The sequence below is a fragment of the Natator depressus genome, chromosome 6 (genome assembly GCF_965152275.1).
Source record: "Natator depressus isolate rNatDep1 chromosome 6, rNatDep2.hap1, whole genome shotgun sequence".
NCBI classification, from domain to species: domain Eukaryota; kingdom Metazoa; phylum Chordata; order Testudines; family Cheloniidae; genus Natator; species Natator depressus.
The window spans coordinates 60,460,148-60,481,289 of NC_134239.1; the positions used below are offsets into that span (position 1 = coordinate 60,460,148).

At 45.7% G+C, this 21,142-nt stretch overlaps 1 protein-coding gene across 2 annotated transcripts; it reads right to left on the reverse strand.

Moving 5' to 3' along the window:
• Nucleotides 1–83: 83 nt before the first annotated feature.
• On the reverse strand, nt 84–19,500 carry RAPSN (receptor associated protein of the synapse). 2 transcript variants are annotated; one of them, XM_074955474.1, is made up of 9 exons: nt 19,379–19,500; nt 15,261–15,510; nt 12,101–12,439; nt 10,502–10,660; nt 10,025–10,123; nt 9,789–9,911; nt 2,779–2,832; nt 1,764–1,963; nt 84–1,164 (listed from the first exon to the last, which is right to left on the reverse strand). In XM_074955474.1, exons 2-9 carry the CDS (start codon nt 15,474–15,476, stop codon nt 1,092–1,094), a joined length of 1,263 nt encoding a protein of 420 aa, XP_074811575.1. In that variant the 5' UTR covers nt 15,477–15,510; nt 19,379–19,500; the 3' UTR covers nt 84–1,091. The 2 variants fall into 2 exon arrangements, with proteins under 2 accessions (XP_074811575.1, XP_074811576.1); XM_074955475.1 differs by lacking the exons at nt 12,101–12,439; nt 19,379–19,500 and having other exon boundaries at nt 15,261–15,692.
• Nucleotides 19,501–21,142: the final 1,642 nt, after the last annotated feature.

A 21,142-nucleotide genomic window follows, 5' to 3' on the forward strand; every position in this document is an offset into this window, starting at 1 on the left:
TCGTGTGGCCCCTCCCCCCGGGCACGAGCAGAGCCAGCCGGGCGTGAGTGCACAGACTTTATTTGCAAATACAAACAGGTGGGTGTAAATATAGCGCGTGCGCGGCCCTGAGGCTCTTGGGCTGGGCTGGGAACACACGAATCCTGCTCTGCCTGGCTGCCCCCCAGGGGCCTGCCCAGCGACACCGCCGGGCGGGCCACGTGCCCCTGGCAGCAGCCGAGCACCTTGAAAGTAGCCTCTGTTTAGGAAGACACCTTGTTTGCACAGAGCTCCGGGGGTAGCATACACAGAGTCTTGCGGCCTTAGGGGGAGGGTATTGCATTAGCACAAAGAGGGGGATTCAGGCCTCGGTAGAGGGCACCCTGAAGACAGTAAGGCACAGAGGAAAGAGGAAGACATGATGGCACAGGACACCATCAGTCATGCCTTGGGTCTGTTCTCTCCTTAATACAGATTTCTGAATTAAATCCATTTTCCCTATACTGGGTAGTGATAGTAAATTGCTAGGAGGGATCCACTATAATGCAGGAGTAGGATCTAAATCCTGTTGCTGAAGAAAGGGAGCCCATGGAGTAGACTGGCTGCATTTCCAGCAGTGCATGCTGAGAATGGGGCTGCTGCTCTAACATGGACAAGGGTGCTGGGCTACATCTACCCAGGACCACTGGCCAGTCCCCAGCCTCAGTTCTCACGAGGGGCAAAAACAAACAAAAGCACCAAAGAAAGGCAAGTAAAGACAATAACTAGCCCTGGTGGAGCTGACTGAATAGGAGCAAAAATGGGGTGTGAACTGGCCCTGGAGAAAGTGTCAGGCAAGTCCTAGAACAGGCATGATAGAGTGCGAAACTGGCTCTAGAGAGGTGGTTCCAGAGGGACTCCAGGATGACTGCTACTTCAGAACACAGGTAAAATGTCAGGTTAGAGTAAAAGCTCAAGGTGCACTTGTTGCATCCTATGCAGGAGACCTCTCCACCTGCAAATTAGGGTCCTCCTTTCAGGCTGTGCACACTGAATGACATTCCAGGGTTCTGTCTTCTGGCCTCTGCTGCAAGTTGGAATATGAGCTGTCTCAAAATGACTGATTCAGCAGGTCACACGAATCCCGGCTTCATTGATGAACGACGGCAGTTGGGGCAGCCACGAGTCCCATTGGTCTGGAGGCATCTGCAACAGGAAGTGGTCATTTCTCACAGTGCATGTCTACAGAGAGAAGTGCAGGGGGTTCTGATTCACAGTCCTGGACTCCTATCCCAGGGGTGGGGAAGGAAGTGGCTTAGGGACTCACTACACAAAACACCTTAGATGGGTTCATACCTCTACTCTCCATTCCTACAGTGAGACTTAGGGAGTCCTACATGCTATTACTTCCAACAGTCAAGGATGGGGAAGCTAAACAGATCATTAAACTTGTTTTTTTTTTTCCTTAGTAATGTTAAAGATTAGATGGTGGGTGACTCTGTAGAGGAGTCATTGATTTTGTATAAACAATGGCAGGACACCATGAGGAAGTATGCTCTGTGTTTAGGTGATTTGCATATTCAGACTGCAGAGAACAGTTCTACTCTGGACCCTAATAAGGCTTTTCTATTACTCTTGTCCCTTCACAGATCCCTCTCTAGCCCCAGCCCTCTCCCATAAATCCCTGCTGAACTCCTGCCTTATCCTATTCCCCCTGCAGGAATCCCTCTCTAACCATCTACCTCATCTCCCCGCCTCCATTCCTCTCATGTCCCCCACTCTGCCCTATCCCTGGTGCTCATTACTTTAAATGGAAGAAATGGGAGCAAGGCAGCGCCTGGAGCTGGCTGTTCTTCTCCCCAATGGACTCTCCACACATGCCGCAGTACAGCTCCATCTCCTCTACACACTCGTGGAACTTCACCACATGGTCACGAAGTTCCCGTTGCTGTCCCTTTGTGCGATAGATTCCTTCACACAGGCAGTGAAGCTTCAGCAGGCCAAGCTGTGCACAGAGGGCAGAGGCATGAGAGAGAGGATGAGGCAAGGTGAAGGAGGACCAATAGCATGGGGAGAGCACTAGAAGGAAGAGGTCTTCTCCAGCCCCACCAGCCATCTGGGATACACATGAGCCTCACCACAGAAAACACAAACTTGCCGAGGGGTCAGGATTTATCTTATGAGCATCTAGAGGCCCTCCCATCTATCCTTATCCTTTTGTCCCAATGTGCCACTAAAGGGGAACCCAGGTTTGCTGCGCTCCAACCATTCTGCATCTTTTCATAGAGCTGGTTTTCCTAGGCACCTGCATGCCCATAGGTCACCTCTTCACTTCCCTCTAGCTCCTAGCTAGTATGCAATTTGTGCACTGTGCTCAGCATATACTAGCAGAGTATCCCAGAGGCTGGCTGGCTGGCCAGTAAATTAATGCCATGTAGCTAATTGTCAGGGAAAGGATCCTTAGTCCTCCACTTCTCCTCACTGCTGCTGTTTTTCTGTTTAACATTTTGGCTTCCTCTCCTTCCCACTTGTTTAACCCACTCTGGCTCCCCACTAAACTTTCTAAGGGTCTCTCGTTGCCATCATCCACCCCCCACACTCAGAATGCTCCCCAGCTACTGGCTCATACCTGAATTAAAAACAAACTCAGAATGGTTCACATTCTACACTTAAGACTCTCAGCATGAGCCTCAAGGACCTATTGGTTAATGTGGGCTTACGGAGGATAACGGAGCAATGTGAGGCTGGAAGATAGAGTGGACACTTAAATCCCTATTAGAGGGCTCTGGACACTGGTGGAGGGGAGCTGTGAACTCTTACCTTGTTCCCCAGTCCCTCTGCCAGCTCTTCTGCCTTCTCAATGCCTTCCAGTGCCTGTAAAAGAGAAAACAGAGACCCCACATATCAGCAGATCGCCACTTCTTTTGCCAGCTATTCAGCACCAGCTCTGCATGGTGAGGGACCTGCTGGGAATTGAAAGGCTAAGGAACAAGGAAGTAACGGTATTGGGGTTAATAAAACATTCCTACACTCCACTCCAGTAGAAGCAAGAAATCTGTGGTAGGATGTGCACACTCACAGTGTGTCCTCATAAAGCTCAGTGAACTGCCTGCTCACTGAAGGGTCATAGGGATGCAACAGGGACATTCCTATCCGAGATGCACATTGAATGGGAAGTCAGAGTGCAGCCTTGACAGAGACTGGTGTCTCCAAAGGGAGTGGTTATAGAACTAATTAAACTCCAGGGCAGTAAATCACTAGGGCTGGGCTTAAGCATAAGCAAAGCAACTAGCTGCTGCTAAGTGCACCAAAGATGCTCTCTCCTTCCCCACCCGCCTCCCCAGTCTTTGGGCCACTTCAGTCTCTACTTCCACTTGGACAAGAGAGGCAAGAACAAGGACCAGCATTGCTAACAGCACCCGTGGCTCCCAACCAACTTGTCCTACCTCTGCTGCCCATGGCCCCTGTGCTGGGGTATAGGAAGGAGCTGTTTCCCTGGCCTTGCCAGCCTGCAAGGAAGTAGCATTGTTCTAGCAGCCGCTATTCTGAGTGAGTCTTTACAGCTCCCCTATCCCTCAGAACAAGAAATAATCAATGCTGATAACTAGCCTCTGCCGTCCAGGGTTATTGAGCACCCGACTTCAGGGTTTCAGCTGGCAGTATGGGAGAAGGGGTTTCCCATTAAACAGGATTGTATAATTAGGTTTATTATGGGATTTCTACCTTCCTAGAAAGCATTGGGCATTGATTGCTTTGGGAGCTGGAATAACAGACTCAGTGGACTTTTGGCTTATTCCAGTGTGATGGTGGAGTTAGCAGGAACTGATGGAGATGGACAAAATAATGAAGGGTGTAGTGAAGTTGCTTCCTCATCTCTGTTGCATTCCACAAGGAGAACAGAGGGGTCATTCAATGAAATAAATAGCTGATTAATTTAGAAATTATAAAAGGAGAGATTTCACTGACAGCCCTAGTGAGTGGGGAACTCCTGGCTGCAGGGGCCAGAAAGCCTAATATCACACAGGATTTAAAAAAAATAATTGACTTATTGAACCTAGATTCTGTGCCAAACTAACTAAAATCACTCACCTTTCTTCTGCAGCACAAAACAGGCAGAAAGCCATCTTAACCAGCTGGTTGGGGATTCCCTCAGTGTAGGGGGAAACACCAAGTGCCACTGGCCCTACACCCCATACCATATATTCCAGCCATAGCAGTTGGGCAAGTTTGGTGGGGGTAGGAACAAGAGTGGGGGGACATGGTTGCAGTTCTTTGGAGATCCCTAGCTAGCAGAATGGTCTTTTGGGGGCTGTTAGCAGTCAGCACAAATTAGTCTTAAGACAATTTAGAGCAGCCTTAAGTATCAGTGGGGTAGTCGTGTTAGTCTGTATCCACAAAAGCAACAAGGAGGCTGGTGGCACCGTAAACACTAACAGATTTATCTGGGCATGAGCTTTCGTGGGTAAAAACCCCACTTCTTCCATGCATCCGAAGAAGTGGGTTTTTTACCGACAAAAGCTTATGCCCAAATAAATCTGTTTTTAAGGTGTCACCGGACTCCTCATTGTCTAAATTATCTTGTAAATGTAAAGCCTACTTTGGCTCCTGTCTCATCACCTGTACTCAGCACAACTTGGCCACAGCTGAGGATTCAGATTATAGGCAGAGCTGGTAGCATCACATGTTATTAAGGTTGCCAGACACTTCCCATTACAATTCCCTTTTTTCATATATTTCTAACTTTGCCAAACTTTAACAGTGTAGGCTGAAGTTTTCCATGCTGGGTGTCTGCCTCAGGCAGACTTTATTAGAAAAATATCAGCCAAAATGATTCTGCCATTTCTGAAAATGAGGGTAGGGAAAAAATAGGTTGTTTTGACCACGTTAAATTCTGGTGATCTTTTATTTTAAAAACTCTAGTGCCCCCATTCTTTCAAGTAGGGTGCGATGCTGTATGGAATATGGGAGACCATTTATAATACTATTGATACCAATATTATAAAATTGCAAGGAATCTGACCAGGTATGCCATGTAATATATCTGCAAAAATGTTATCATTTTCCAAATATGATAGTCTTGTTTATATGTTTGTATCACCTTTGTATTGTGAGTTATAGATATGTATGGTATATCTGTATTTCCAAACTTGTGCTGTGTTTCTGGGTGACACGCCCAGACAGATTGGCATCAGCACTGCCTAGCCTGTTTGATGGCCCATCAAGGGTCATCAGCTGTACAATGAACCCATTGAAGGGAGCCAGGGGATACACCTTATGAGTCAGCAAGGCATGTAGGGGCAGGCCTGTGGACAGAGAACTCTAAGGCTTTGTCTACACTACACAGCTTTTAGCGACACAGCTGTGTTGCTAAAAGTCAGGCAGCATAAACGCTGTTTGTCCACACTTTTGCAGACAAAATACTTCCATCCCCTACGAGCAGGGTTTGCGTTGTCAACAGGGAAGTGCTCCTACGGACATTGAGCTGTTTACACTGCCACTTGCGGCAAAACTTTGTCTTTTGGGGTGTATGTGTGCACGCGCGCACGTGTGTGCTTACGCATCTGTGACCGACAAAAGTTGTGTTGTTCAACTGGTAGTATAGACAATTTGTCTACACTGGACTTTCATTGGTAAAACTTTTGTCATTCAGGAACGCCCGAACGCCAAAAGTTTTACCAACGAAAAGCGCTGGTGCGAAGAGCGCTTTGTCCACTGACAAAGCTACCAATGCTTGTTCGGGGTGGAAGTTTGTCATCGTCGGGAAAGCTCTCTTCTGCTGACAAAGAGCAGCTACACTTAGCACCTTTTAGTGGCAAAGCTGTGTTGCTAAAAGGTGCATAGTGTAGACATAGCAAAAGGCTTTCCCATGCCACGTGCTATGAAGCTTGTGTTTGGGACACAGAAAGTACAAGCTACATCGCAAAAGAATATAAAAGGCAGCTGCATTATCTTCATTCCTGCTTCTTACCTCTGGAGTACATTTCCACAAACTGAAGCTCTGAACAAAGGACTGAATGACCCATCCAAGCTGTGGATATGTTCCAGAGGGACTTTCAAGCCAGCAAACGCACGAATATTGCTAAGAATCTGATATATGGACTTTGAAGTCTCTGTGTGTATCTGAATGCTTTATCATTTAACAACTCTCTTCCTGTTCTCTCTCTTTTCTTTATAATAAACCTTTAGTTTTAGACACTAAAGGATTGGCTGGCAGTGTGGTATTTTGGGTAAGATGCAAACTAATATTGACATGGTAACGTGGCTGACCCTTTGGGGTCAGAAGAACATTTTGTGTATGTGAGCAGAATTTTTAAAACAACTTCTCACTATATTGGACCTATGTGCTGATTGGGAACCAGAGAACTAGAATGCAGTAATGGGGCTGTGTGATTTCTTTTTTAGCTTCTTGATAACCAGCGTAGGGGGTCAGAAGTACAGTTTGTGACCGGTTGGTGAATTTAACTTCCATGTTAACCACCAGTTTTGGGAGTTATCTGCTCTCCCTTTTGCAGCCTGCTCTGACCTTGGCATTTTCAGTGATTGCTGCCCCAGGCACGGGTCACATAGGGAACTGAAAGTTTGCATGGTGTGATAGCTTTTTATGTACCTTTTGCCATCCTCCTGAAAATCCACTCAAATTTGGCCACACTATAAGCCTTTGAAAAATTGCAGTTTGCGCACACTCAGTAGACTTTACATTTTTAGCAGCTTAAGCCCCCCAAAATTCCATCCACACTGGGCATGCTCCAGCCCAGGGCTGAGCAGGACATTCCCTGCAATAGAAGCTCTGTGCTGCGGCAGGCCATGTGTGGTACAGATCAAAGCACCTGAACTGAGAGCATGTCTCTCCTGTGCTCTCAATGCCCACCTTTGCTGGGAACGGCAGTGTGGAGGAGGAAGCTGCCTGATTTTAATATAGAGGGGCAAGCGAGAGGGCAATGGATTGGGGCAACGATTATTGTGGGGTGGTGGCAGAAACTGAGACTGAAGGCTGTCAAGAGGGAAGGAGGGAAACAGGCTGGGAGGAAGGGAGAATGAGACTGGCTGAGCATGGATAGTGCGACTGAGAACTAGTGGGGTGAGGGAAGGAGGTGAGTGGAGAAGTGACATCATTAATGAGAAGTCAAGATAAAGAGCAGAATTAGGAATGGTTGGTCAGAGAGACTGGGAAAAAGAATGGGGGATGACATTGATTAGACAAGAATCCCAGGGAGAGTGATTGAGACTGGGAGTCAGTGAGGGAAGGAGCAACTGGAGGCTAGTATGGGGGAGAGATCGATCTGGTAAGGAGCCTGGAGAAAGGAACTGGGATTGGCTGGGCAAGGAAACTGGGATCAGGAGCGTGGAGGGGTGACATTGGAACTTGCTGGGGAGGGAGACTGGCATGAGAAGTCTGAGGGGTTAGAGACTGGGAATGTCTAGGTTGGACAAACACCTGTCAGGGATGGTCTAGGTTTACTGGATCCTGCCTCAGTGCAAGGGGCTGGACTTGATGACTTCTCGAGGTCCCGTCCAGCCCTACATTTTTATGATTTTATGATTCCTGAGTCTCACCATTCCTCTGCTGTCTGTGAAACTCACTGGCAAAATGCCTCATCCCCCTCTGTGCTGATCCACATAGAGGATGGCATCCTACTACTGCTGTCAGTATTCCATTAGTTCAAGTGGCAGAGGGTCTGTGTGTGATGGATCTAAATGTTCCAACCTGCTGATGAACCATGCTGGGTGGCAATAAGATGCCACATGATGGAATTTGGATTTTTTTTCAGTTAGGAAATTATACACAAAAAAGTACATTGCAACCTTACTAATGTTGTTTTAAAGTCAAGCACTCATAAATTAGAAAATGCCACAATTAAGATTGTCTGTGCAATCTTAATTCAGCCCCCTTTTGCGTATGTATTACAATATAGTCGTTGATTACATGATCACATACTACTTTCTCCACAGAATCCTTGCCTTACTCAGTGCACAGGGTGGGGATGAATCAGGGTTGGGTAGTGAAGGAGGTTGTAGTCTGTAGGATCCCTGCTTCATTTGTTTCAGAAGTTGGAAGGTGCACAGTGAATGAAGCAGGGGGTTGTAGGAAGAGAAAGGAGGGTCTTATGGTTACAGCAGTTGAAAGCTGCCCTAAGGAATTGGATTGTATCCCTGCTTCTGCCAGAGTTCCTATGTGATCACTTCAACCAAACTTCTTACATATTTTGTCACTAATTGCATGATCTTCATTTTCTGAGTGCCTGACTTGAGATCCTGGGGTCTAAGTTGCAAAAGTGCTGCGTGCTCACAACTGGAACTGAAGTCAATGAGAGCTGTGCTTTGAACATATGAAGTGCTATATAATGCTAAGTACGCTAAAAAATTAGGTCTTGGATAACTCAGATGGAGCACCCAAAATTAATGGATACTTTTACTTTAATCTCTCTGTGCCTCAGTTCACCATCTGTAAAATGGTGGTAATAATCCCCCCTCGTTTCACAGGAGTTGTGAAAATAAGTTAGTTAATGTTTGTGAAGCACTCAGATACTGTAGGGATTAACATCACAGAAAAGTGCATAAGGAAATTAATAATTCTGTCTTCAGAGCAGGTTTTAGATGGCGTGCCATAAATAAGGGCCAAACAGTGAACAATGAGGAGAAACAAAATACTGAATAGTTGCCCATTAAGTGAGCTCCCTCCTTTCTGTGGACTGACTGAGGCAGCAGTCCTGTAGAAAAAAATACATAATTTACAATTAAAGACTATCATAATGCATATGGGGTTTGAATTAAGGTTATACAGGCAATCTTGATTCTGACATTTCCAAACTTTTGAGTGCTTCACTTTGCAACCTTAATATTCTTCTTTTAATGTAATTTGTGTGTGTGTAATTGTATTATTTTAAAAGAACTAACATGCTGTGTACATAGTGAAAACAAATATCCTCATGGGTCTGTACAGCGTAATATCCTGCCCATTCCCACTTCTTTGTTTAGTACCATCTCTCCCTGTTCCATGCTATATTTTATCTACCCCAGAATCTAACCTTCTCTAGTCAGCTCTGTGTCATATGTTTGTCTGTAAAGCACAGGATGTACCTATTGGGCTGTATAAATAATACCACACTCACTAATACTAATTATACAGCTAAGAGAGTCAATCAGATTTGCATCAGAGTATAAGATGGGAGGCAGGAAGTGACCCCTCTTCCCACTCCTTTCATTGCAGTTATCTCTGTGCAATATGTGTTTTCTTGTGAAGCATCTGGTACTGGCCACGTGACTTTGTAGACCATGGATCTGATTCAGTATGAATGTACTCAATTTATGACAGATTCCCAGCTTCCCAAGCATCAGGGCTGGAGCACCCCCAGGGAAAAATTAGTGGTGCTCTGCACCCACCGGCAGCCAAACTCCCCTCACACTTCACCTCCTCCTCCCCTGAGCGCGCTGCATCCCCCGCTCCTCCACCTATTTCCCCGCTTCCTGCCTGGCCACTGCCAAACAGCTGTTTGGTGGCGTGCTTGGAGGGAGGGAGAGGAGCAGGAACATGGCACACTCGGGGGAGGAGGCGGGGAAGAGGTGGGTCCAGGGCGGGGATTTGGGGAAGGAGTCAGAATAGGGGCAGGGAGTGGGACAGTGCGGGGTTAAGCACCCTCCGGCGGAAGCAGAAGTCAGCACCTATGTTCCCAAGTTGGATTATGTAGAGAAATATCAGTAGTCAAGTACCAGATCCTGTGTGTAGAATAGAGGAGCATGGGACTCTGCTCTACACAGGTGTGTACAGTTTGGAATGAGGTTGTCTATTTCAGAGAGGGCGCCAGTTTCCTCAGAAATGGCTTGTGACTGACCTTGTCTAGCTCCTTCTGGATCACCCAACACTTGGCCACTCCCAGCAGTACCTGGATCTGTCCCAGGCGGTTTCCAATCTCTGTCATGATGCTCATGGAGGAATCATAGCGAGGAAAGGCTGTCTGCAGCATGAGATAGACAGTGAGACACATTTAGCTGTGTCCAGTCCTGGTGTTCCCTTTCCATATCTCCTTTCCATCCCCAACTCCTCCCTTCAGTCTCTCCTTGCTCCCACCTGTATGTCTGCTCGGCTGCGGTGGATATCAGCAAAGCAGAGTAGGCACAGTGCCTGCAGTGGCCGGTCCCCATGCTGCAGAGCAATCTTCATTGACTCCTGAAAGAAAACACCTCCAGTCAGTACAAGAACCTTCCCCAGGCCCAGCTGGGATTGAAGCCCTCACAACACCCCAGCCTGCCTCAACGGCCAGCTTCAGAGAAGTGACACACTCTTGGGGAAGAAAGCCTCGACAGCAGTTGTGCAACGCATATTTCCAGCAGAGGGCATCCCTGACATACAGCTCCTGAGAACAGCTTTGGCTAATGAAACCATGGATGTGCTTTATTTATGGGTGGGAGGCAGAAGCGGCATCTGGGATACCAGGTGAATGTTGCTGTATCTCTGTACCCCCTAATCCTGACCTGCAGAGACCTCTCCCCTACTCCAGCATCTCTCTGCCACGTTTGGCCCAGTATCTCTACCTCCACCTTGTACCTCACAGCATTCCATAGCATCTGCCAGGTGCCCCAGCTTCCGATAGGCCACTGCCATGTGGTACTGGCTCATTGCTCGGTACTTCAAACTCCAGCCCTTTCCATAATCATTCACCAATTCAGCTGCTTTACATGGGAAGAACAAGGCTTTCTCATAGTCCTGGAAGGCAAAGAGACAAGCAGAAGGACAGAAATAAGTTAGAGAGTTAGACTGCCCCTGCAGTAATAGGACCCTCCAACATTTCAAAATAAGCATGTGTATCCAGCTAGGGAAGCTAGAATTGCCACATGGTAGACTCCATTTTCCCCAGCACATGTCCCTAGCAGGTCCAGAACTTAAATTATATGCTGGGGTGCTTACATGGTCCGCTCAGAGCGACATCCATAAGGAAAGGACTCTGCTTCTCATTAGAGAGATGATTTACCCTCCTTATGGCCAAAGCCTGGTTCAGAGCCACCTGTACCTTTACCTGCTCCTCCATCATCTCAGCCTTCTACATTCTTACAGAGCCTTGCAACTTCAGAATGTTTTTCACCCAATTAACCCTCACATTCTACACCAGGTGGGTCAGAATCTCTCTTGGGTCTGGTTGGTTGTTATGGCAGTAAATGGGGGGGAGAGGGGGAGAGAATCAGGGCTTTGTCACAGCCTTTTTTTTTTTTTTTTTTTTAAAGGAAAGATCATGGCATCCAATATCTTAATAATTTTGTTTATTTTAGGAAATTATGAGACGTCAAATAAATCTCCTTTATTTAACGATAAAAATAGTGTAAAATCATCATCATATTTAACTAACAATATAAAACCACTTAAAAGTGACCTGCAAAAGATTAAAACACAAACCAACCCTACCCTTGTGCCATTTTTTTCATTCTTTGTGATGTATAAAGGAGATCAAAGGTTTTTTAAATTTTTTCCTGCTTGATTTTTACCTTAGAAATATCAGGGATAGTTTTCATTTCTTTGGTTTTGTTGGAGGACCAGTGGAAGATACGTTTGTTTTTTTTATCATGAGTTCATAAGACCTCAGTTGGTGGCCAACCAGCGTGACAGAAACCAAGACTTTGTATGGAAAAACCCTAATAATTATTTTGTCATAGAACTCATAGCTACAACAAACGCTGGCCTTAGTGACTATACTTATTTTATGGAAACTGAGGCACAGAAGGGGTAGGAGACTTGACCGAAGTCACATGGTGAGTCAGTGGCAGAGCTAGGTATAGAACCTAGGCCCAGGAGTCGACTCCCGGTCCCATGCCTAGGCCAGATCACATCTCTGTGGCTGTCCATGTTCTAGAGCTGTGTGCGCTGTACACCAAAGAATCACACCTTCTACCTTTGGGATGCTGTGTAAATGCCCTCTATCGATCCTCTTGACTTAAGCCTCAAGCAGAATAGTCATTAGTGGCGTTAGAAGCAGAGAGTTAAAACCTTCCCAGAACAACCCTCCCTCCCTCGAACTCCATGAACTACTTTCTGTATCCAAGATATAGGGTGAATCCCTGCCCACCCTGGTCCTTTCCTGTATCCAAGATAGGGGGAAATTTTCCCACTGTTACTTCCCATCCCCCAGGTCAGAGCTGAGCTGTCTGTCCGCACCTTGATCTGTGTGTAGAAACTCCCCAAGCTGCAGCAGACGCGACATTCCAGCATCTTGTCATCATTGTTGTGTGCATAGCGCAGGGCTTTCTCGAAACACTCCAATGCCTTCTGGAAGATGCTGAGGCCCAGGAAGGCATTGCCCATACTGAGGCTCACCTGACCATTCAGTTGCAGGCTCACAGTGGTGCCCTGCATGTTCAGGCATGTCTTACAGTAAGAGATGGTTTTCTGGAATTCACAGAGTTTCTCGTTGCTCCGAGCCAGGTTCAGGTAGCTCTCCATAAGGTAGTCAGGGTCCTCTAGCTCCCGAGCTGTGTCAATCTGCACAACTGCAAACTTTCAGCAGAGAAGAGAGTGTTTATAGAGGGTCTCTCTGTAGGAATAAAGCCTGTGCTTCCTCGGGAATTGTACCCTGCACAGGAGAAGTTACATAGCCTGTGGTCAGGACAAAAGAGTCCAACAAGACAGCATTGATTGATAAAATACCCAAAGTGGGCAGGCCATGAGGTGGGTTAGACAGCATATAAGAAGACAGGAGAAACCTCTCTCTGTATTCCCTACCTTTGGCAGAGAGAAGAGATCTGGGTTGGAAATTGCTGGAAAGAGCTGCCAAATGGCCATGGAAAGAGGCATCAGTAGGAGAAAGACATTTCTGCACTGTACAGCTCAGCTTTTCCTACACTACTCCTCCATTCCTTATCCCCTTACACCTCAGCATCTCCCAGAATTAATTCTGAGGAGGATTTAAGATTTTATAAAATATTCTGCAAAACAATAGAAATTACTTCTATCAAGATTCCTTCACCCATTCATTCTATACTTCTATTGAAGAGCAATCCAATTTGTCTGACAAGGTTTGCTCTTTATAAATGACTTGCTCATTGCATATGGTTCAGTTACCCTAGTCTAAGTCTCATTAGACTGCAAAGTATTCAGGGCAGGGAATGTCTTCTTCTGTGTCTTGTGATGAACAAAGCGCAATATATGGGCTGAATTAATAATTGCAATACTAGTTGCTTAGTATCGTCTCTCTGTGTTTGTTTCATTATTTTATTAGGGATTAAAGGTAGATTTACTGGATGATAATTCTCAAGGGTCACTTTTCTTTTCCGCTTTGAAGATTGGAACCACACTTGTTTTTTTCTAGTCCTCTAGAACTTTCCCTGTTCTCCATGAAGTTTCAAAAATAATTGTCAGTGTTCTGGTTGTCCACTAATTCCCTTATGCCCTGGGGAAGTGTGCTATGTGGACTTAGGGTCTTGTATAAATTCAAAGTGTTCCTTTACCTGATTTTTACAAGCTCTTCCTTGCTTCCTAATTGTCCAAGCCTCTTTTCTTTCATTTGTCCCTTAAATACCTTTTCCCCCAAACGAAGTTAAGCATCACAGCCCTTTTAAACTTTCATGCCTCTTCTCATTCATTCGTATACCTTCTTATTTGTTCCCCCATATATCTGTAAAAGTCCCCTTACTTCCTCTTTAATCCCTTGGCTAGTATGAACTGTTCTGCTTTATTGAAGTCATGCTCTTTTCTCTGTGTTACAAGGATCTTGGAGAAATTTCAAGTACAATGACGCTGTTTTCTATTTTCTTTCCAGGTTATCAGTGTGGTTTTGATTCTATCTAGTTTTCCTTTACCTGTCTCATTTGTTCCCAGACAACTCAAAACATTCTCTTCACACACCCATACCTTATCTCCTCTCCTCATTGCCCTCATCTTTCTCCTCCCCCATCACCCTGCAACTCCTGCCACCTATCCCATCTCCTCTCAGAGCATCCCACTTGTCTTCACATGCATCCTAACTGCTTCTCACCCCCTTTTCTCCTTTCCCCCTAGTATTTGCTATGAGGATAGGACTCTCGACACACCCAATACTTTACTAATTGGAAGTGGCACTCAAGTTGCTTTAAATGGTGCCATGTAAAGCACTTGAATTGGAAGAGTTTATAAACAATCATCAGCATGGAGAAAAATATCCTCTGATCCCAGATACAAACTCAGGGTCTGGCACCCAAGAAACGCCAAGGACTAGCACAGCAAGACCCCTTTTCAGGCCTGCATTGTTTCTTACCTTGGAGTACCAGAAATGTCTCCTGTGTTGTCTCCCAGATCCTTGACTCATCCTTCCAAATACTCTCTGCTGATCCAGATGCACCCAGCCCTTCTTCAGAGCCCTGCACTGGCTTCTCTACACTCACCACATCAAATTAAAGCTCTTGTCTTCACCTTCAAGGCTCTGCAAAGTTTAGCTTCAAGCCTCTCTCTGCTCTTCTATTTTCCTCAAGCCACACGGATGCCCCTTTGGGTCCTTCTCACCCTCCGTGCTGCCCACAACACTGGGAACCCCCTCCTTGATCTTATCTCCCAGGCCTCCATCTGCTCCTCATCCAACACCCTCCTGAAACACACCTCTTCCAAAAAGCCTATTAATTTTTCCTCTCTCTTAGCCTGACTTCCCATCTTTCACAACTAGAGAAGTGTGAACAAGTATGTTGGACTAAGCTCATCACATCAGTGACTGTGTTTGAACAGCAATGTTTCCTGGATGTTTGAACAGTGCTGAAAACTTTGTGGGAATTGCTGCAATACAAATAATTATAATAAAATCCAGTAATAGAAAATCTATTTAAGATATCAAAAATTGTGGCGGTAGCCAGATAGATACTAACCCCACTGAAACACATCACTACTTGTCCTACATCATCCCCTTTGAATTTTTTTGTACTCATTGTGGGCAATTTTGGGAGGGACTTCACCTCCAAAATAGCATGTGAAGTGCCCAGCACAACGTTTGTGAAAAATAACTAAGAATCTCCAAAGTTAAATGCTTTGGGCTAGTACTTCAAAATTTCTTAAGGATCAGCACTACAGGCCAGCAACCTGAGAAAACCTGGGGACTGGGTCCTTAAGAATCTTTGGGGCCCAGAACTAGGAAGCAGGAATGCAGAGTGACACTGTAAGGACCCCAAGAATTAGACCCATAAATCAGCACTGCCACCTGTCCCAACTGGTGAAGGCAGCACATTGTATTCACCAAATGTCTTATGCACTTTGCTCCAAGATAGATATAAACCATGCTTTTACAGTATAATCCCCAGCTGCTCCCTGTTGTGGGTATGATACACAGTGACATGCATTCAACTTGGGATCACTTTACCTTTAGCATATCCTTGTATCTGCCCATCTCCGAGTGAGCAGTGATGAGGCAGCCCAAAACCCGAAACCTGCCAGCAGGATCCATGGTCTTTTCCAATACCCTCATCCAGACTTGCAGGGCCTTTTCTGTCTGGTTAGACTGGTAGAGCTGGAGTCCTTTCTCTATCTGCTGCTTCGTCTGGTCCTGACCCATCTCCTTTGCACCAAAAAGCCTCATATACTAACCTTTTGGGACAGCAGCAACAAGGAGCCTGAGAGAGAACATAGAGACTGTCCTAAAGTAGGAGGGTGGATTTCATATTCTAGAGGGTTGGGGCCATAAAACCCTCAGACGCTTCAGGATGCAGGAATGTCAGCAGGAGATGGTGAATAGGGGGCTGAAAAGCCTTTAAGGCAGCATCCCAAATCCACTAGGCAAACATCTCATGTACTGATGCCCCATCAGAACATTCTGCAGCCCAACCCCACAAACAAAGAGGAAGGAAAGAAGAAAAGTGCAACAGGGAGAGAGAAAAAAATCCCAAGTGGCTGGAGTGAAATTCAATCGGAATGGCCACTCCTGGGCTCCCCCTCCCTATTGGCTACAGCTGTGCCTGCCAGTCCTGTCATGTGGCTTCACAGGAATGTCAGTCAGTCTTAGTAACGCCAAGGTCACAGTGAGCCAACTGCTCCCACGTCCTGTCCGCCCCAGCATGCAACATATATAAATACCCCAGAGAGAGACAATCAGCTGCAGTGACAGGGATGTCTCAGTAATCTTTCTCCCCTCTCCCATCACTGGGCACTTTGAAGTCTCTTTGGAGATTTAATACTCCTGCTTTTCTTATTGGTACCCATCATCTTGGAGCGTGAGACTCTCAGTATCATAAGGCACAGATGCAGACACTTCCCCGGATGCTTTTGGTGACTGCGATCTTAAAGTGGCAGTTGCTATCTTTTCCCTTCAAGTCCTCATGACAAGGTTCAGGAATAACCAGGCTGTCAGAAGCCTTAACTCTTGGTGACCTGGATCTATAGGTAGATGGGGTATCAGCAGTCTTACCCCTTGAAGTTCTGAGAGACCATAATCCGAAGGTAGATGGGGCAGTATGTACATGGGAGTTTTCAGAGCCCTGGTCTGAAGCTGGTTTTAAGGCTTGCTCCATCATGGGAGCCTGAACTTTATCTCCTTGTTCTTACAAGGTCTGCTTTTAAATGAAGTACAGATTGTACACTTTGAGGAAATATGGGTATCCTCCAGACACTCAGAGTGTGTTATTAACTGGGATAGATTCATGGCTGGAAAGACATTTAAAGCCTGGAGATCACAGAGTATCCCAGAAATTAAGAGTCTAAAGTGACCCCGCAAACAAGGAAAAAAACAGAAGTAGAAAGGAACTATTTACAAACTATAAACTAACTATTTAACAACACTAAAGCACTCAGGAGAAGCAGGCACACTAGAGGCAGTTGACAAGGAACTGAGGGTGGTTCACCCATGCAGCCCTATTATATCCTTGGTACAGGGCATGAGGATGTGTAGAGTGCATGCGTGCGCTGAACAGGCATGCTACCAAAAATCTCTGATCAAAGGTGCAGAAGCAAATACACACCTGAAGTAGAGTACCAATGAGGACACTACTCAAAGAACTTCACCTACCAAGTAAGAGAAACTGCATCCTGTATCCTTGATTTGCTATCGGTTTGTTGTGATAGATCATCTTGCACTCCAAAATGTAGGATTCCTTCACCTTCTTAGGAATAGGAATTTTACTGGGCAGAATTTTACTGCGCTAGTGAGAAGGCAGCTTTGAAACCCTTTCCTACATAACTTCTAAAAAGGACAGGAATGGAAATTAGATCAGTTCTTTTAGGAATCAGGTTTCTAAACACAAGGGACATGTCCTCTGATCGGCTGCACCTTAGTTCCTTGATCTAGGATGTCCCTAAATAGTCTGTTCCCTTTCACTAGAAGAGAGGGATCCTGAATTTGGCAGGCCAACAATTGCTAGGTCATAGGCTCTTCTCTCAACCAGATGGCCTGTCATGGTTGCTAATCTGACGGAGCCTTCTTGTGCAGCATCATGTCAGAAAGTGGACATTAGCATTCACTCATACATCAGATTGCAGAATACAGATCAGGATATAGGAGCCATGTCCTGCAGAGAGGGAATGCATTGAGGCTCTGTGTTGTTAATTAGACATTTTTCAAAGAGCCCCACCCTCCCTTTTATCGAGAGCATTCTTAGAGGAGATAAAGACTTTCAATGGGGGAGAATTGGCTTGGGCCCCTTTAGGGGTGAGCCCGAGGGTGAGTCCCGTTTAGGGAGTTTATATAACCCATCTGTGGTGTTCAGATCATTGTATTTGCCATCTTGTTTCTCCCAGATGGAATGCACTGGAGGAACCTCCAGGGTCAGTTATTTTTTGTCAAAGTCCAAATTTCTTGGTCAAAGGTATTGTCTAGGTCCAGTCTCCAGAGAAAATAATAAAAAAAACCCAACAATAATGATAATAAGTAAATGAAAATATTTAAGCGTCCGGTGGTCCGGATTTGGCCCATGGTCTGCCTATTGACTACCCCTGCTCCATCCTATGTGGCTTTTGTGTGCTTAGAGACTACTATAGAAAAAGCTAAGGTAGACAGAACAACTGTTCTTCCTCAAAAAGAAAAGGAGGACTTGTGGCACCTTAGAGACTAACAAATTTATTTGAGCATAAGCTTTGTGAGCTACAGCTCACTTTATCGGATGTGGAAAATACAGTGGGGAGATTTATATACACAGAGAACATGAAACAATGGGTGTTACCATACACACTGTAACGAGAGTGATCAGGTAAGGTGAGCTATTACCAGCAGGAAGTTGTTCTTGTCACCTGCTGGAAATGGCCCACCTTGATAATCACTACAAAAGGTTTCCCCCCCCCCACTCTCCTGCTGGTAATAGCTCACCTTACCTGATCACTCTCCTTACAGTGTGTATGGTAACACCCATTGTTTCATGTTCTCTGTGTATATAAATCTCCCCACTGTATTTTCCACTGAATGCATCCGATGAAGTGAGCTGTAGCTCACGAAAGCTTATTCTCAAATAAATGTGTTAGTCTCTAAGGTGCCACAAGTACTCCTTTTCTTTTTGCGGATACAGACTAACATGGCTGCTACTCTGAAACCTGTTCTTCCTCAGGCACAGATGGCTAGGAAGGGGTTAAATAAAAGGGCTTTGACAGCCTGAAGCTCATACTCACATTTCCCCCTTAGTATTCTGTATAGCTGCCTTAGATTCTGGGGCATCTATGTAAGATTCTGGGGTGGGAGAATGGCCCTTCCTCATAGTGCTTCTGTATATGATCCTCTTAGAAAAAAATATGCCTGAGGCCGAACTCCCTTTTGAGGGGAAAAAATCTCTTCAGATTCCTGGATCTGGAGACGCAGCTAGTTCTGGGATGGGGCAAGGCTGCAGGCTTCACCCACTGGATAGGGGCATCAGGATAACAGCCACCCAAGTGAAAGCAAGATAGTTATTTTCTCTGCTAGAGCAGATGCCCTGTAAAATTTCACTCCACAGACTTCAGAGTAACAGCTGTGTTAGTCTGTATTCGCAAAAAGAAAAGGATCTGAATGCATCCGATGAAGTGAGCTATAGCTCACGAAAGCTTATGCTCAAATAAATTGGTTAGTCTCTAAGGTGCCACAAGTACTCCTTTTCTTCTTACTCCACAGACTGTCTAAGAGTCACTGATTCAGCAGAGCTGCTCCTTGCTGCTTTTGGACCACCGTACTCGGGCACTTCTCCCCATTAGTAACCATTGCTTTGATGTTCCTGTGAGGAAGACGGGGAGGCTGTGGAATACTTTGCCCCCTCTAACAAAGATAAGTCCCTGGCTGCAGTAGGGACAGAGCTGTCCTACATTTGTGGCCACAAACCTGGTACCTTTTTAGCTTTGGGTTGGACTCTGTTCTGCTGAAAGCCAGAGCCTCACAGACCCAGTTGCAGCAACTGGCCCAGCAGCTAAGGAGTTGGGGGAAAAGTACCAGGAAATGTGCTGAGCTGACTGCCTGGTCAAACTGAGAAGAGTCACCATCAAGCTCAACCTGGTGAACTGAGGAAGACATACACATACTCACAAGCAACTTACCACCTTGAAGCCAATGCGTCATAGCTGAGGGCAGGCAGATAGGTGGAACCACCTTGGTCTCTTGGAGCCTTACCATCCAGGGTTTCTCTGAGAAACTAAAGACTTGTATGGTCATGACCAACTTGCTTCTTTCTTCCACGCCTGAAAAGAATCCATACACACCTGCCTTACCACACCCTCACAGTCCGCCTGCTTAGCTGCCCACTGCTCCTTAGGCACCAGTTCATCCTCCCTCATTACACATATCCACTTTTATGCCAGTTGCCTTCACACTTTGTGCTCCGCCAACTGTATACAGTGCAATTGCATATGAGATGGTCTTAAACGTTTTTCAGTTACAACTGTGCATGAGGCTGCATGTTGTAACGCAGAGCAGAATTTGGGCCTTAGTGTGTAAATTGGTTGAGGGATTTCTTAGAGCATGAGAGGGGGACTAGCTTGTTAACTTGTCTCCAGTCTGCTAGCATTCTGCCCTCTCTGCTACTCCTGATGCTGAGGTAAACCTGTGGGTCTGGTGGGCAAAGAAGGGATCAGGAAACTTCAAATAAAAGTGAAATAGCTTGAGGTACAGGTGACTGCTATAAAAGGAGCAGGAGAGAATTGCTCTCACTCTCTGGAGATGGAAAAGGAAACAAGCAGTGCGTGGGGAGGACAATTAAGAGAATGCAGGACCTGCCTCCCTATGTCTAACATCTGGGTTGAATCTACAGGCTCCAGGCTTTTTATGTAGATGTTAAAGTTTACAAGAGTCATGTGAAACAGCCAGATGATTATCAGAGATTGAAACATAGGCTGTTATCTATAGCTTAGAGGCTGCTGAAAGGTGGTGTTCTGTGTAAAGCAGACACAGCCCCTTCTACGCATAGGGTTCTAATCTGAGTTTCCACAACCTGCTACTGACACAACGGTTGTTTGGGATTTGCCCTGCCACAGGCATAATCTACTTTGCTGTGTAATCAGGAATCTTTCCTCTCACATGAAGAGATGAGTTTCCTGATTCAGCTCCTCCTCCTAGTTTCCACCCTCACTCCCACCTCTAAGTTTGTCTCCCTAGCCTCCCTTCTAAACAGTTGCTAATTAACTGCACGTATGTTAGTGCATCACACAACAGGTGGCACAGCATCTTGCTTTATGATTGGCAGGCTGCACTGGATGGAACACAGGACTGAATTATCTAATGCTCACGGCTGCTGTCAGATTTATAGTCATTATAGGAAGTACTGGGTGAAGTGGAGTAGGCCAAAAGAGAGGAAGGACACATTGGAAATGGAGTGTGTGCCCCTACCCCAAGATTGTGACAGTCTGAGTAAGGGACTTACATATGAGTCAGCAGAAGGAGGAGAGGTGAAATTATTTTTGAATTTTAGAAGTCTTTTAAAAAGACTAAAAAGATACTCACTTGCTGGGTTTAAACTTCCACAGTACTTTCCCCAAGATTTAGGGATATTAATGTTAATATCCTGGCCAGATTCTAATTGAATCACATTCAGTCTACCCAAACCCCTCCATCTTACACAACAGATTTCACTCCAAAGCATTTCACAGTGCTTCACAAGCAGAGAACTTCACACGCCACTGAAACAGTGGAGAGTAACGCTACCAAATAGGTTAGGACAGTAAGTGAAGAATACTGTATTCAGTTGAAGCAGCCAGAGAAATTTAGGGAAGGAGAATGTATTTTAAATCAGTGGTTTTCAAACCATGGGTCGTGACCTGGGACTGGGTCGCGGAATGGAAGGGACTGGGTCGCGGGAACTCTGGTCA